This window comes from Sapajus apella, unplaced genomic scaffold (genome assembly GCF_009761245.1).
Source record: "Sapajus apella isolate SASKATOON/1434 unplaced genomic scaffold, GSC_monkey_1.0 scaffold38, whole genome shotgun sequence".
In the NCBI taxonomy this organism is placed as follows: Eukaryota; Metazoa; Chordata; class Mammalia; order Primates; family Cebidae; genus Sapajus; species Sapajus apella.
Window position 1 is genome coordinate 17,728,996 of NW_022436978.1, and position 14,884 is coordinate 17,743,879.

Sequence of the window (14,884 nt, forward strand, 5' to 3'; positions counted from 1 at the left end):
TCTGTCACCCAGGCTGGAGTGTAGTGGTGTGATCTTGGCTCACTGCAACCTCTACCTCCCTGGTTCAAGCAATTCCCCCACTTCAACCTCCCGTGCAGCTGGAAATACAGGTGTGCACCACCACGCCCAGCTAATTTTTTTCTTTATTCATTTTTAGTAGAGACGGGGTTTCACCATGTTGGTCAGGCTGGTCTCGAACTCTTGACCTCGTGATCTGCCCAATTTGGCCTCCCAAAGTGCTGGGATTACAGGCATGAGCCACCGTGCCCGGCCTACTCTAAGAGTAGGCTTTTATTTTTTCTTGAGGATTGCAGCCCATGATACACTTCTAAGTTGCCTTAGGGAGTGCTCCCCTAAGATTCTATATTCTAAACCATCCCAGGTTTCCTTGAACAGAGTATTTATAAATTTAAGTACGTTTTATAAGCTTGAATTAAACCTATATTGCAATTCTAGCAAAATGGTTTCCATGAAATGTGTGCCACCACGCCTGGCTAATTTTTTGTATTTGTAGTAGAGATGGGATTTCACCATATTAGCCAGGATGGTCTCCATCTCCTGACTTTGTGATCCACCCTCCTTGGCCTCCTAAAGTGCTGGGATTATAGGCGTGAGCCACTGTGCCTGGCCATAATTATAAATTTTTAAGTCAGACAGCATCTCCTTCCAACCCCTGGATTATTTTAGCCCCTGTTTTCCAGTAATGCTGTGTCCTTCTCGAGGCACAGCTACAAATACTATACATAATATAGTAGGTACTGATAAACCAAATGGTTTTAGAAAAGAGTCTATTAATATTTTATTTCCAGTAAATCTGTCTCAAGGTCCTCATTATTTCATTGGCCTTGTAGACAGCAGCAGCACACTAGACCTTAGGAATTAACAGCTTTTAAGCTGTGTTTTGAGCTGGGCATGGTGGCTCATGCCTGTGATCCCAGTACTTTGGGAGGCTAAGGCAGGAGGATTGCTTGAACCCAGGAGTCTGAGACCAGCCCAGGCAACAAGACAAAACATTATCTCCACAAAAAATATAAAAATTAGCTGGGTGTGATGGTGTGTGCCTGTATTCCTAGCTACTAGGGAGGCTAAGGTGGAATGATCACTTGAGCCCAGGAGGTTGAGGCTGCAGTGAGCCATGATTTTGCTGCTGCACTACAGGCTCAGTAACACAGCAAGACCCTATCTCAAAAAATAAAAAATATAAACTCTGTTTTGAGAAGCTCTAGTATTCTATGCTGCAGTTCCCAACCTTTCTGGCACCAGGGACCAGTTTCATGGAAGACAATTTTTCCACAGGTCTGGGTTGGGGGCTGGTGGAGATGGCATGATTTGGGGATGAAACTGTTCCACCTCAGATCATCAGGCATTAGATTCTCATAAGAAGCCGCAACCTAGAAATCCCTCGTACATGCAGTTCATGCTCCTATGAGAATCTATTGCGCACTGATCTGACAGAAGGTGGAGTTGAGGCAGTAAAACTCGCTCAGTGCAATTAGGCTCCTAACAGAACACTGACTGGTACCTATCTGCAGCCCTGGGGGGTTGGAGACCCCTGTTCTGTAGTAGAGAGGTTTGAAGAAACCCCTGTGGGGAAAGAGAGGAAGGAGGACTAATAAGAGGCTGATCAGACCGGGCGCGGTGGCTCACGCCTGTAATCCCAGCACTTTGGGAGGTCGAGGCCGGTGGATCACGAGGTCAAGAGATCAAGACCATCCTGGTCAACATGGTGAAACCCCGTCTCTACTAAAAATACAAAAAATTAGCTGGGCATGGCGGCGCATGCCTGTAATCCCAGATACTCAGGAGGCTGAGGCAGGAGAATTGCCTGAACCCGGGAGGCGGAGGTTGCGGTGAGCCGAGATCGCGCCATTGCACTCCAGCCTGGGTAACAAGAGCAAAACTCCGTCTCAAAAAAAAAAAAAAAAAAAAGAGGCTGATCAAAAGGGGTCCTGGTCAACATTTCCTTTTCAACTAGAGCTTTTTTATATTGGTGGTATTTAGCTGTCTCCATAGGAGGACCTATGAGACAGCAATCTTTTTTTTAATTTTTATTTATTTACTTAATTTTTGAGACGGAGTCTTGCTCTGTTGCCCAGGCTGCAGTGCAGTGGTGCAATCTCGGCTCCGTGCCACCTCTGCCTCCTAGGTTCAAGTGATTCTCCTGCCTCAGACTCCCAGTAGCTGCCATCATGCCCGGCTAATTTTTTGTGTTTTAAGTGGAGACGGGTTTCACCGTATTGGCCAGGATGGTCTCAATCTCCTAACCTCATGATCCGCCCACCTGGGCATCCCAAAGTGTTGGGATTACAGGCGTGAGCCACCGCACCCGGCCCAACAATCTTTTTAGAAGGGAGTGCTAGGAGATCAAAGACATGTGCAAAAGCGAGTATGCTGCTTTTACTTGTTCATTAATTTGAGGTGGTTTTGGAGAAGCAGATGGAGACAGGGGTAGGGGGAAACTAAAGACTCCAAGATAATCTTTGGTATAACTGCTTTATTTTCATCTGTTATGTAATAAATTTTTATATAAGATATGACTTTTTAAAAGATAGTATACAGGTTGAACTTTCCAAATCTTAAAATCTGAAATCCAAAATGCTCCAAATCTGAAACTTTGAGTGATGACATCAATGCTCAAAGGAAGTGCTCACTGGAATGATTCAAATTTCAGATTTTTTGATTTGGGATGCTCAACTAATACAATGAAAATACTCCAAAATATGAAAAAAAAATCCAAAATATTTGGCTCGTTTTGCAGTGGCTCATGCCTGTAATCCCAGCACCTTGGGAGGCTGAGGCAGGCAGACCACTTGAGCCCAGGAGTTCAAGACCAGCCTGGGCAATATGGAGAAATCCCAACTCTACAAAAAATGCTAAATTAGCCAGGCGTCGTAGTGTGCACCTGTGGCCATGGGTACTTGGGAGGCTGATGTAGGGGGACAGTTTGGGTCCAGGAGGTCAAGGCTGCAGTGAGTAGTGATGGCGTCACTATATTCTAGCCAGGGCAACAGAATGAGAACCTTAAAAAAAAAAAAAAAAAAAAAAAAAACCACCAAAATCAGAAACAGTTTTGGTCCCAAGCATTTTGGAAACTCCACCTGTAGTTGCTTTTAAAGTTTGGAAACTGCTAGGTGTGGTGGCTCATGCCTATAATCCCAGCACTCTGGAAGGCTGAGGGGGAGGATCACTTGAGCTCAAGAGTCGGAGGCCAGCCTGGCCAACATGGTGAAACCCCATCTCTACTAAAAATACAAAAATATGGGCATGGTGGCGCGCACCTGTAATCCCAGCTACTCAAGTGGCTGAGGCAGGAGAACAGCTTGAACCCAGGAGGCAGAGGTTGCAGTGAACTGAGATGATGCCACTGCATTCCAGTCTGGGTGACAGAGTGAGAGACCCTGTTTCAAAAAGAAAAAAAAAAAAGTTTGATTCTCAGGTTCCTAAGGAAAGTAAATGGTTCAGAACCCAAATAATGTATTGTTTATAAGAATCAATAGCTGCAGTCAAGAATAGTTTTCTTTAAAAATGTTAGTTTATCTACTTATTTAAAATAAAAAAGAGAAAGTAACAACACTTTGGACAAATATATTTCTGCCTGACTGGCAAAGTTAGTAAAAAGAAAACAAACTGCGTGGCTTAGAAGCTGGCCTGTCTATATCTGATGTAACTCCTTTATTTTCCAATGCTTCTTAGAATTTGGACTCCAGTGGTGCATGAGAAGACAAATGTGCTACACTGCCATGAATTTCAAATTAGGAGAACAAAATATCCATTCAAAAGTACAGTGTCATTTTGTTTATGTCTTTGGTTTATCTACTGAGGTTAGAAATGGAAGGAAATATAATTTGAATCCAAAATACCCAGAGGGAGAGTAAAATAAAAAATTCAGCTGTGGTATTTACTTTGGAAATGTACCAGCAATAGTAATAAAAAGTGGTTTCTCTTACTTTACCAAGGAGGACGGCCATTTTGTGACGCCATCTGCCTTTATTGAGAGAGGCAACTCTGATCCAAATATTTAACTGTGAGTTATAAATCCAGACATCACGGCTGTTGATTCTTCCACCTTTAAATGCAAAACAATGCACACACAATAACTTATCACGATATAGCTGTCACCAAGAGATCTATGCCACCAAGGCATAGGTAAAGATAACATGGCATTCATCTAATTCAAGAATTTGAGAATTCAGCTCAACAAGTAAAACAAAAACCTCTTGAAGTTTAATGGAAATAATTCTACAGAGTAAATTTAAACTTTGCCAATTGTTATCTTGGTAAGTGATAATTATAGATCCAAAATAATAAAATACAGGATGTGAATTTTATTATAAAAGATTGTTAATTTAAGAGTAAGAGTAACATAAAAGATTGTTAATTTAAGAGTAAGACATCAGAAGCACCCAAATAATGGTATTATTCTAAAAGTATTTTTTTTAAATCACCCATTTTTCAAAAAGCATATTATTATAAAGTATGTATTGTTATATTTATCAGTGTGTATAATATATATAATAATCTGCAAAGCTGATAAAATTATTTTACCAATTAATAGACTTCCCACCATAGATACTATAGTTATACTTTGTATAAGTCTGTCATTTTATTGTCTGCCTAATTTTAAAGGTAACATATGACATATCATAAATAAGTTCAAGTTAAGAATTTTAAAGCAAATCTTATTTCATAAACTTTGGGCAGAATTTCAGAAAACACGGGTGAATTAGAGATGCTTAATTCTATGAGTACTTCTGACTTTGCAAAGTAAAGAGGTAAAGTTTAAAAAATTATAGCATATTCTACACCCATTCAGAGCATTTAAAATGTGACATAATTAAAAGCATTTTCTGGTGGATGTTTTGTAAATCATTTTATGTCATCTTCTACCTTTTTTTATTTTTTTATTTTTTATTTTTTGAGACAGGGTCTCACTCTGTTGCCAGGCTGGAGTGCAGTGGCCCAATCTCGGCTCACTGCAACCTCCACCTCCTGGGTTCAAGCGATTCTCTTGCCTCAGCCTCCCAAGTAGCTGGGACTATAAGCACCCCTCACCATACCCGGCTAATTTTTGTATTTTTTAGTAGACCTGGGGTTTCACCATGTTGGCCAGGATGGTCTCCATCTCCTGACCTGGTGATCAGCCCACCTCGGCCTCCCAAAGTGCGGGGATTACAGGCATGAGCCACCGTGCCCAGCCTTGTACCTGTTTTTAAGAGCAAAAAGTCATTCTTGCTTTCATTTGTTATAAACTAATCTCCCTAAAGTGCAAGTATTCACATTCCACTATTTTAAGACACTGTCATTGTTTAAAATAACAAAGCTGTGTCCAAATTAAAAGTAGCTACTTTAATAATTACCTGAAACAAGAATGTCATTTCTTAGAGCACAGACTGCATACTCTGATTTGGTAAATTCTGGAAGCTTAGCCAACGACTTCCATTCTCCTGTTACAGGATCATAGCACTCAGTATATGGAAGATTAAATCCTCCAACTCGCTCACATCCTCCAACGACAACTATTACCTCAGAATAGCCAGTGGACCTAAAATAATAATTATTAGAGTACGGAAATAATATTACATTAAAATACACTCAAGATTTCTTCTTAAAACTCTAAAATCAAACCATATAATATTACAAACAGGGAAGTTTCTTCTCTGTGCATGTGCCAAACAGTACAGGCTGGAAATTACTTACTTTGAGAACATTTACAGTGGATCTAGTGATATCATTATTCTACAGAAAATTTCTATTGGTATTTTTTTCTATTGGTTTTGACCTGAAAATTGAAAAGCAGTCCTCTCTGATCTAATCCAATCAGAGCCCTGGTAATATTAGGGATGACTTTCAAATGCAGTTTTACAGTGATTCAGATATGCATAACCATACAAGGTAAAATAATGTATTTTTTCTAAATGTAGGAAAATTGATGCTTTTTCATCTGCTTGCTAATTCTAAAAAAACTAATTCATAGTATAATCCAACTATCCTTTAAATAAATAAGTATATGTACTTGTTCAGAAATTAATTTTTGGGCCGGGCGCGGTGGCTCAAGCCTGTAATCCCAGCACTGTGGGAGGCCGAGGCGGGTGGATCACGAGGTCAAGAGATCGAGACCATCCTGGTCAACATGGTGAAACCTCGTCTCTACTAAAAATACAAAAAATTAGCTGGGCATGGTGGCGTGTGCCTGTAATCCCAGCGACTCAGGAGGCTGAGGCAGGAGAATTGCCTGAACCCGGGAGGCGGAGGTTGCGGTGAGCCGAGATCGCGCCATTGCACTCCAGCCTGGGTAACAAGAGCGAAACTCCGTCTCAAAAAAAACAAAAAAAAAAAAAAAAAAGAAATTAATTTTTAAAATACCAAGTCAAGTAAATTAAGGTAATCCAACTCAAATGTTGGACAGTCACTAAAAAGACTAACAGAGTTTATAACAAAGAATGTTAAAGGAGAAAAGCAAGATGAAAAATCGTACATTAGGTATGTTCAATACTGTCTAAAAAACGTGTCCAGAAAGAATACACCAAAATGTTAAAGATAGTTGTCTCTGAATTGTGTGGCTCCCCCATTTCTATCATTTCCAAACCAATAATGAGCCTGAGCTATTTTTAGAATGCAAAACAGCTTTTAACACCACTAAAGGAATTCTAATGTTTAGGTTAATCACTGGCTTCTCTGATTTTGTAGTTCAAATTTAAAATAAGAGACAGGAATAACCAAAAGCTTATCCACAATTTTTTTGTTTGTTTACAATGTTCAATTGATAGTTTAGGAATTTTAAAATTCTTTAGCTTTTATATTTTTCACAAACACAATCTAAATATTTTATAGTTACAGCTTATGGTTGCTACAAGTCAAGTCTCACAAAGAAAAATGCCAATGATCCTTCTTCTCTTACTTAAATATAGAGGGAAAAAAAACCCACATCAGGACAGTGATTTGTAGTTTTAGTCTGTGTGCTGTTACGCAATTACAGTAGGAAAAAACAAGCAATACTGGTCATGTCTCTTTTAACAGAGTTATTTTAGCTACATTTACTCAGAGCTATGTCAACTAACTGAATTGTTTACCTATTCTATACCAGGCATACTTTTTTCATTATAAAAACAGAAATACATTTGGGAGAAAAGAATTTTCTCCATACATGCAATAAAAACTACTTTTAGGAATCCAGGAAATTATGTAACTTTTACCTAGTATTTAGTAAAACATTAACAGAAGGACCTAAATGTTATCAGTAATATTGACTATTTTCCAAGTAATTCCAAAATAAAAATATTAAAAATAAAGAAGAGCACAGCCCCAGATACTTTAGTAGTATAACTACTGACTTATCATTTTTTCCATAGAAGTATCATTTCTTAAGACACACTTAAAATCTAAGACAAATCCTCAAAAAAGGTGGTAATCCTCAAAGTCTTACTTTTTGATCAATCAAAACAAACATTGCTAGTCACTGAAGTTGAATCACTTCTAACTGTCCTAACATAAAATCCAGAGTAATGATTATATATCGTAGGATTCTGTTTTATCCTATCCTTATTGCACTTTACGTGTTTTATACTTTCCCTTTGCTTGAACGTGCTTGCCTTTTTCAAGGCTTCTTAACCCAACAGACATAGATTATCTGTTTTTGTACTTTGAAACAGAAAGGGAAAACAGCACGAAAAGCTAATTGCTAGGACATTTAGTCCCAATAAATAAAGGGTAACTTCAATGTCTACTAGAACGTGAATTTATCTGAAAGAATTAGCAAGCTGGCAGTTTTGCCTGTATTAAATATCCTATTTGCAACCAAATGGCTTTTAGCTTAATTAGATATATCTGATATTCTCATCAGATAAAAGCACTATTTCTTGAGCTTGGAGAAATACTTATCTCAGGTAGAGAGCTGATGGCCTTAAAGGAAATATGTTACTCCAGCTGATAAGGGCAAGTAAAACAAAATGGCAGGAAGATGCTAGTGCAGCATAAACAAAATGCTGGATACCCATGTAATCTACTTCCAGAGTGAATGTCATGTCCCTCTACTTCATTAATTCCTTTTTTTTTTTTAATAGAGACAGGGTCTTACTCTGTTGCCAAGGCTGGAGTGCAGTGGTAAGATCATGGCTCACTGCAACTCCAACTCCTGGCTGCAGTGATTCTCTCACCTCAGCCTCCCAAGTAGTTGGGACTACAGGCGCATGCCACCACATCCAGTGAATTACATTTAATCCAGTGAATTAATTTTTTTTTTTTTTTTTTGTAGAGACAGGGTCTCACAATGTTGCCGAGGCTGGTCTCAAACTGATGCACTCAAGCCATTCTCCTGCCTTGGCCACACAAAGCACGAAGATTACAGGCATGAGTCACCGTGCCCAGCTTCATTAATTCTTTAGGAAAACTGATTTTCTGCTATGATGCAATAATAATTATTTGTTACTTTAGTATTAATTCTCACCATTTGCTTCTATTAAAGTGTGAGAACCAAATTATCCTTTTTACAATGGTAATACATTTTTTAAAAAATCATCTTCTATTATCATTAGAGAAAATACCAAATTAAAAGTTCATAGTCTTTTATTCATGTTAAAGATAAAATAATTATAAATCCACAGGATAGGGCTGGGCACAGTGGCTCACGCCTGTAATCCCAGCACTTTGGAGGCCGAGGTGGGCAGATCATGAGGTCAAGAGTTCGACATCAGCCTGGCCAACCTGGTGAACCCTTGTCTCTACTAAGAATACAAAAATTAGCCCGGCATGGTGGTGGGTGCCTCTAATCACAGCTACTTGGGAGGCTGAGGCAGGAGAATTGCTTGAACCCAGGAGGTGGAGGTTGCAGTGAACTGAGATTGCGCCACTGCAGTCCAACCTGGGTGACAGAGCAAGACTCCATCTAAAAAAAAAATCCACAGGATTTTCTAAACCAAATTTTAAAATGTAATAATTAGTGGATTTAGTTTAAAAATCTCAAAAGGTGAAATCAAGGAATTGCTGGCTGAAATAACAGATCTACTTATAGTTAATGCCAAATATGCTAGACATGTGGACAGCGACAAAAAGAAAAAAAGGGTTGAAAAGTGATCGTGGCTAATGAGAACATCTGATATATATTTTAAAACATATACAAAAGGAAAGGAAGTGTTTCATGCAGTAAGAAATTGGAAAGGAGAAGGGAGAGATATTATTGATAGTCTGTTCACCATTCTAAAACCCAGAAATACCTGAAAATGAAACCATCAAACCAAAATAATGAACTAAAATAGACATGAGACTTTAAGCCTTCAAGAGACAGAATGGTTCTCTAGTCTGTAAGACATGCCAGTTACCAAACACAATGTATTAATTTAGCTAAAGAAGAAACTATGTATCAAAAGAAGGGATTGGTCAGTTGTAGAAGCAATAAATAAATGAAGAAGTCAATCAAAGAGTAGATGATAACCATAGAGGCAAACATTTGCTGTGCCCATTCAAGTTCTTATCTAAGGGAGAGACAATCCAAGCTAGGCTACCTTGAATATTATTGGTTTTTTGACAGGAGTATTTTCATGGTGGGTGAGACTTCCTCAAACTATACTAGCTGAGGGACTTCAGTAAACTCTGTTTGAATTCCATGCTTGCCAAATGACCTTTGAAAACTTTGGCTTCCCATGTAGTGACTTGTCCATAGTAAGAGAATATCACTGGGAAGATTGACTTAAAATATATAGCCTGCTTGTTAATTCCATTTCTTACTGCAAACAGATATATATAGACTAGGAGATGAGTTAACGGGTCTGTCATACTTAATGTTAAATCTGCCTCTAATAGTCTGATCCAGTCTTATTGTATAAAAAGAAAAAGTTCCTGAGCCTAGAGGAATCACCAGATCATGGTGAATTTACCAATATAAGTGACCCCCTTAGATGCTTGTACCAGCCACAAGCCTTAGAGCTTTTAACCTTGGTGAGGACACAGGTATCAATTTGTGTGGTAAGGCTTCCACCTGAAGCTGTAGTGGGTGGGACCGCTTCTATAAGAAAATGAGTGTACTGACCAAAAGACTCAAATGCCAACTTTTCAAATTAGCAATTATGTAAGAATGTATCATCAGAAACTAATCATAGACATGCTGAAATATGTAGCCACAAAGATGCTCATCTTACTTAATGGTAAAAACTTAAAAACAAATGTTGGAGTGGGTGGGTTACAGAATATTGTAGTAGACTTCATGTCATGGAAAGACATTTACTACATAGTAACCAGTAAAAAGAGTCTATATAGATTACAACCCCGTAAATAAAATAATAAATTCACATAGAAAAAAAGAATATACTTTGGTAGGCTAAAACAGGAGGAGGATCGCTTGAGCCAAGGGGTTTGAGACCAGCCTGAGTGACAGAGTGAGATCCTGTCTCTATAAAAAATACAAAAATTAGTCAGGCATGGTGGTGTGTGCCTATAGACCCGGTTACTCAGGAGGCGGGGGTGGAAAAATGCTGGAGCCAGGGAGGTCTAAGCTGCAATGAGCCATGATGGCGCCACTGCACTCTAGCCTGGGTAACAGAGGTAGACCCTGTCTCAACAACAAGAAGAGAAACGCGAAAGGTTTACAATGTTACCTCTTCAAGGTGAAAATACGGGTAGTATTTTTTGCTTCTTCCATTCTCTAAATTTTCTCCAATTAATATATAAATTACTCCTTCCCCACTCTCCCACAAGTTAAGAAAGAACAAAAGAAAAAACACACACACACCTTAGTATTAATGGTTACTTCTGGGCATCTCCTCAACCTAGCACGGGATGGGATTTTCAGTGACCACATTTCTGCCACATGATTCTGCTCCCATAACAATAGGTAAATATCCAGAAAATGTTGTCTGGCTAAGTTAGAGATTATGTCTCCCCAAAGGAAAGAGAGATTCATTCTCTCTGGCTGCCTGAACCTGAAATATGTCAACCCCAAACCCATGAGTGACCATATTCTGCCAGACTAATGGGAGAGAATGAGGCAGACACACAGAGAAAAGCAGAGGCAAGAGGTACGGAGAAGGCACGGGTTGGTTTCTGACAGCTTTTTAGTAGCCTGTCCTAGTTTTCTTTGAGGTTGCATTGAATTTCTGCTCTTAGGTTCTACAAGACACTGATTCTTGAATCTTTTTTGTTGTTGTTGAGATGGAGTCTCACTCTGTTGCCCAGGCTGGAGTGCAGTGGCACGATCTTGCAATCTCCGCCTCCAGGGTTCAAGCCATTCTCCTGCCTCAACCTCTAGAGCAGCTGGGATTATAGGCATAAGCCACAATGCCCAGCTAATTTTTGTATTTTTAGTAGAGACAGGGTTTCACCATGTTGGCCAGGCTGGATCAAACTCCTGACCTCAAGTGATCCACCCACCTCGGCCTCCCAAAGTGCTGGGATTACAGGTGTGAGACACCGTATCCAGCCTTCAGTATCCTTTTCATAAATTTCCCCTTTATGCTTGAGCTGGTGAGTTTGTTTCCATTTGCAATCAGAATTTGGATACCTTAGAGTTCAACGGATTGCAGATAAAACCAACAACCTACAAATGGCTTTCTAACTCAGGAAAAGATGCTGAATCTTCTACACTTAAAAAAAAAAAATGCACACTTTGGGAGACCAAGGTGGGAGGATCACTTGAGCCCAGGAGTTTGAGACCAGCATGGGCAACAAAGTGAGACCCTGTCTCTATAAAAAATAAATAATTAGTATGGTGATCCACGCCTGTAGTTCCAGCTACTCAGGAGGCTGAGGCAGGTAGGTTGCTGGAGTCTGAGAGATCGAGGCTGTAGTGAGCTACATTTCCGTCACTACACTCTAGCTTGGATGACCAGAGTGAGAACCTGATTAAAAAAAAAAAAGGAAGAAAGAAAAAGAGAGAAAGAGAGAGAGAAAGAAAAGAAAAAAGGAAAGGAAAGGAAGGTGGGTGAGAATTATAAGATACCCTCATTTTGACTTTCCAGAGTAGCAAAGATTTACAAAAACTAATATTAACAAACTACACTGGCAAAGAAGTGCAGAAATAGGCACTTTCATATTTTTGTTGAAGTATAAATTGAAAAGCAATTTTTATAATACCTGTAGAGATTAAAAATGCACATATCCTATGACTGAGCAATTATACTTCTAGTAATTCAAACTATAACAGTATGTGTATACAAAGACAATGTACAAGAACATTCACTGAGTATCATTTGCAATGGCAAAAAAAGTGAATTAGAAGCAACCTCTATCCATAAGGAGATGGATTAAATAAATTATGGTATATCCATAAATAGGACACTATGTAGCTCTTTCAAAAGAACAAGTTTGAAATTTTCTACAATAGTATTAATAATGAGATCTCTATATGATGATATAGAACAATTTCCAAGATACTTTTAAGTAGGAAAGGCAAGGTGCAGAAATGTGAGTGCTATACCCTACTATCTGTGTAAAAGAAGTAGGGAGGCATACACATACAACTATACAAAGAATATTTCTTTTTTTTTTTTTTGAGATGAAGTCTCGCTCCGTCGCCCAGGCTGGAGTGCAATGGTGCAATCTCAGCTCACTGCAACCTGTATCCTGGGTTCAAGTGATTCTCCAGCCTCAGCCTCCCCAGGTGCCCTCCACCACACCCAGCTAATTTTTGTATTTCGGTAGAGATGGGTTTTCACCATGTTGGCTAGGCTGGTCTTGAACTCCCGACCTCATGATGTGCCCACCTCAGCCTCCCAAAGTGCTGGGATTACAGGCGTAAGCCACCGCATCAGACCAAAACACTATTCCTTAAGAAAAGAATATATTTAGAACTCCCTTGGTCTTCTCATTTGTTTTCAACAGGAACTTCAGCCTTGCCCTCAATATGGCAATTAGATTCCTAGATTTATTATACAGTAACTGATTATCAGGTAAGAGATAGTAGAAAATATTAGAAGAGACAAGTACTTAATTAATGGCTGATTCCAACCTCAAAATTATGAACTTATGAAGTCTTAGCTGTCTCTATTGCTCAGTGGAGTTTGGCAAAGGGCATCAGTTTTTTTCATAGACATGAACAACTAGCCATGTATGGTCAATATATCAGAAGACACTTGCCCAGTTTAATACCATCCATGTTTCCTCTTGGGAACCTCATTTTGTAGGCAGCCCAGGCCTACAAAAATGGAAAACTAGCATCTATCAGGGGAAATGACTTTTTCCAGGGAATCATTATGGTCGGTAGTAACGACGTGGATCAAGACAGGATGCAAAAGCAGCAGCATCAGAACCACACTGCCAAGCAATCGTGAGTTTAAAAGTCTGGTATTTAGGCTGGTATGGGAAATATGGAAATCAGTATTTAGAGAAAAGCAGGGGCAAGAAACGGTAATTAGGTGTACTAGAGAGCAGAATCAGATTGTTAAACAATAGTCAGGAATGTGAAACATCAGTCAGAGGCCATAAATATCATAGTTGGTTCATGAGTTGGGATGAGGGTGGGGCAGAGAGGCCCATCACAAGCAGAAAAGTAAGTTCCTTTTCTCCAGATGAACAGGGTTGAAGCCTAGCACTTGGCATACTGAGATGGTACATAAAAGTAACTCAAAGATTTATTAGGTGAAATTTAAGACCTGCTTAAGTTAGCTACCATATTAATTCTCTATAGAGTTCAAAAGTACTCCTGAGCCCAAATATGCATATACGTATTAATATGAACTCTTTTTACCTCAAATGTTTTCCACACTAAGATTAAATTTTTGACCTAGAAACAAGTTTCCAAATCATGCTGGGGACTCAGGAAGAGGGCCAAAGGAAGAGAGGAGGAAAGAGAGGAAATTAAGAATGCTAAGGGCAGCCTGGCATAGTGACTCATGCCTGCAATCCTAGCACTTTGGGAAGCTGAGGTGGGAGGATCTCTTGAGCCCAGGAGTCAGGGACCAGCCTGAGCAATATGGGAAACCTCATTTCTACAAAAAATAAGCCGGGGATGGTGATGCATGCCTGTAGTCCCAGCTACTTGGGAGCCTTAGGTGGAAGAATCACCCAAGCCTAGGAAGTGGAGGCAGCAGTGAGCCATGATGGTGCCACTACACTCCAGTCTGGGTGACAGAGTGAGACCCTGTCTCAGAAAAAAAAAAAAGCTAAGGGTACTCTGAATAAAGGCAGAGGATGTAGTGTAGTCTTATATAGTGTGATTATTTTTGAAGAGTGTCTATTTTAAAATTTTTAATTAATGAATTTTTTTTGAGTCAGGGTATTGCTCTGCTGCCCAGGCTAGAATGCAGTGGCCTGCTCACCGTAACCTCAAAATCCTAGGCTCAAGTAATCCTCCTGCCTCAGCCTCCCAAGTAGTTGGGACTACAGGTGCATGCCACAATGCCTGGCTAGCTTTTATTTTTTCTGTATTAACAGAGTGTCATTATGTCGCCCAAGCTGGTCTTGAACTTTTGGGCCAAGTAATCCTTGTGCCTCAGACTCCCAAAGTGCTTGATTACACGTGTGAGCCACTGCGCCTGGCCTACAACCACTGTTTCTATGCTTTACTCCTTCTGTGATTAGTCTCTACTATTTTTTCCACACATCTAAGGGTTTACAACTGGCAGGGCGGATTATCAAAGCTTTCATGCTCTTAAATTGGCCTATTCCTCTTTCTGGGAAAATACCACCACACTGTTTTTAATATGAGTTTTCGGGCTTTCTCTGTCATCTAAGAGACATGTGAGTATACAGGGAGAATTTCTATGATGGGTTGAGCTCTAGACAATACTTGGCACAGAACAGATATTAAAGGACCACTGGCTGATATGGAGAGTATAACTTAACTGTACATTGGAGGGATTAGACTGCCACCACCCTAAACCAGAGTTCATCTCTGCATCAGTAATGGTGGGACACCCAGATACGCTGTGACTCCTAATCTGATGCAATATAATATACA

At 39.6% G+C, this 14,884-nt stretch overlaps 1 protein-coding gene across 4 annotated transcripts in view; it reads right to left on the reverse strand.

Annotated features, from left to right (window-relative positions):
• KLHL24 (kelch like family member 24) overlaps nucleotides 1–14,884 on the reverse strand; it is a 48,565-nt gene that overhangs the window by 16,126 nt on the left and 17,555 nt on the right. For all 4 annotated transcript variants that reach the window (XM_032298471.1, XM_032298472.1, XM_032298469.1 and 1 more), the window contains 2 exons: nucleotides 5,358–5,542; nucleotides 3,948–4,066 (listed from right to left, as the gene is read on the reverse strand). In XM_032298471.1, the coding sequence (XP_032154362.1) occupies nucleotides 3,948–4,066; nucleotides 5,358–5,542 (304 nt within the window). The remainder of the gene's footprint in view (nucleotides 1–3,947; nucleotides 4,067–5,357; nucleotides 5,543–14,884) is intronic.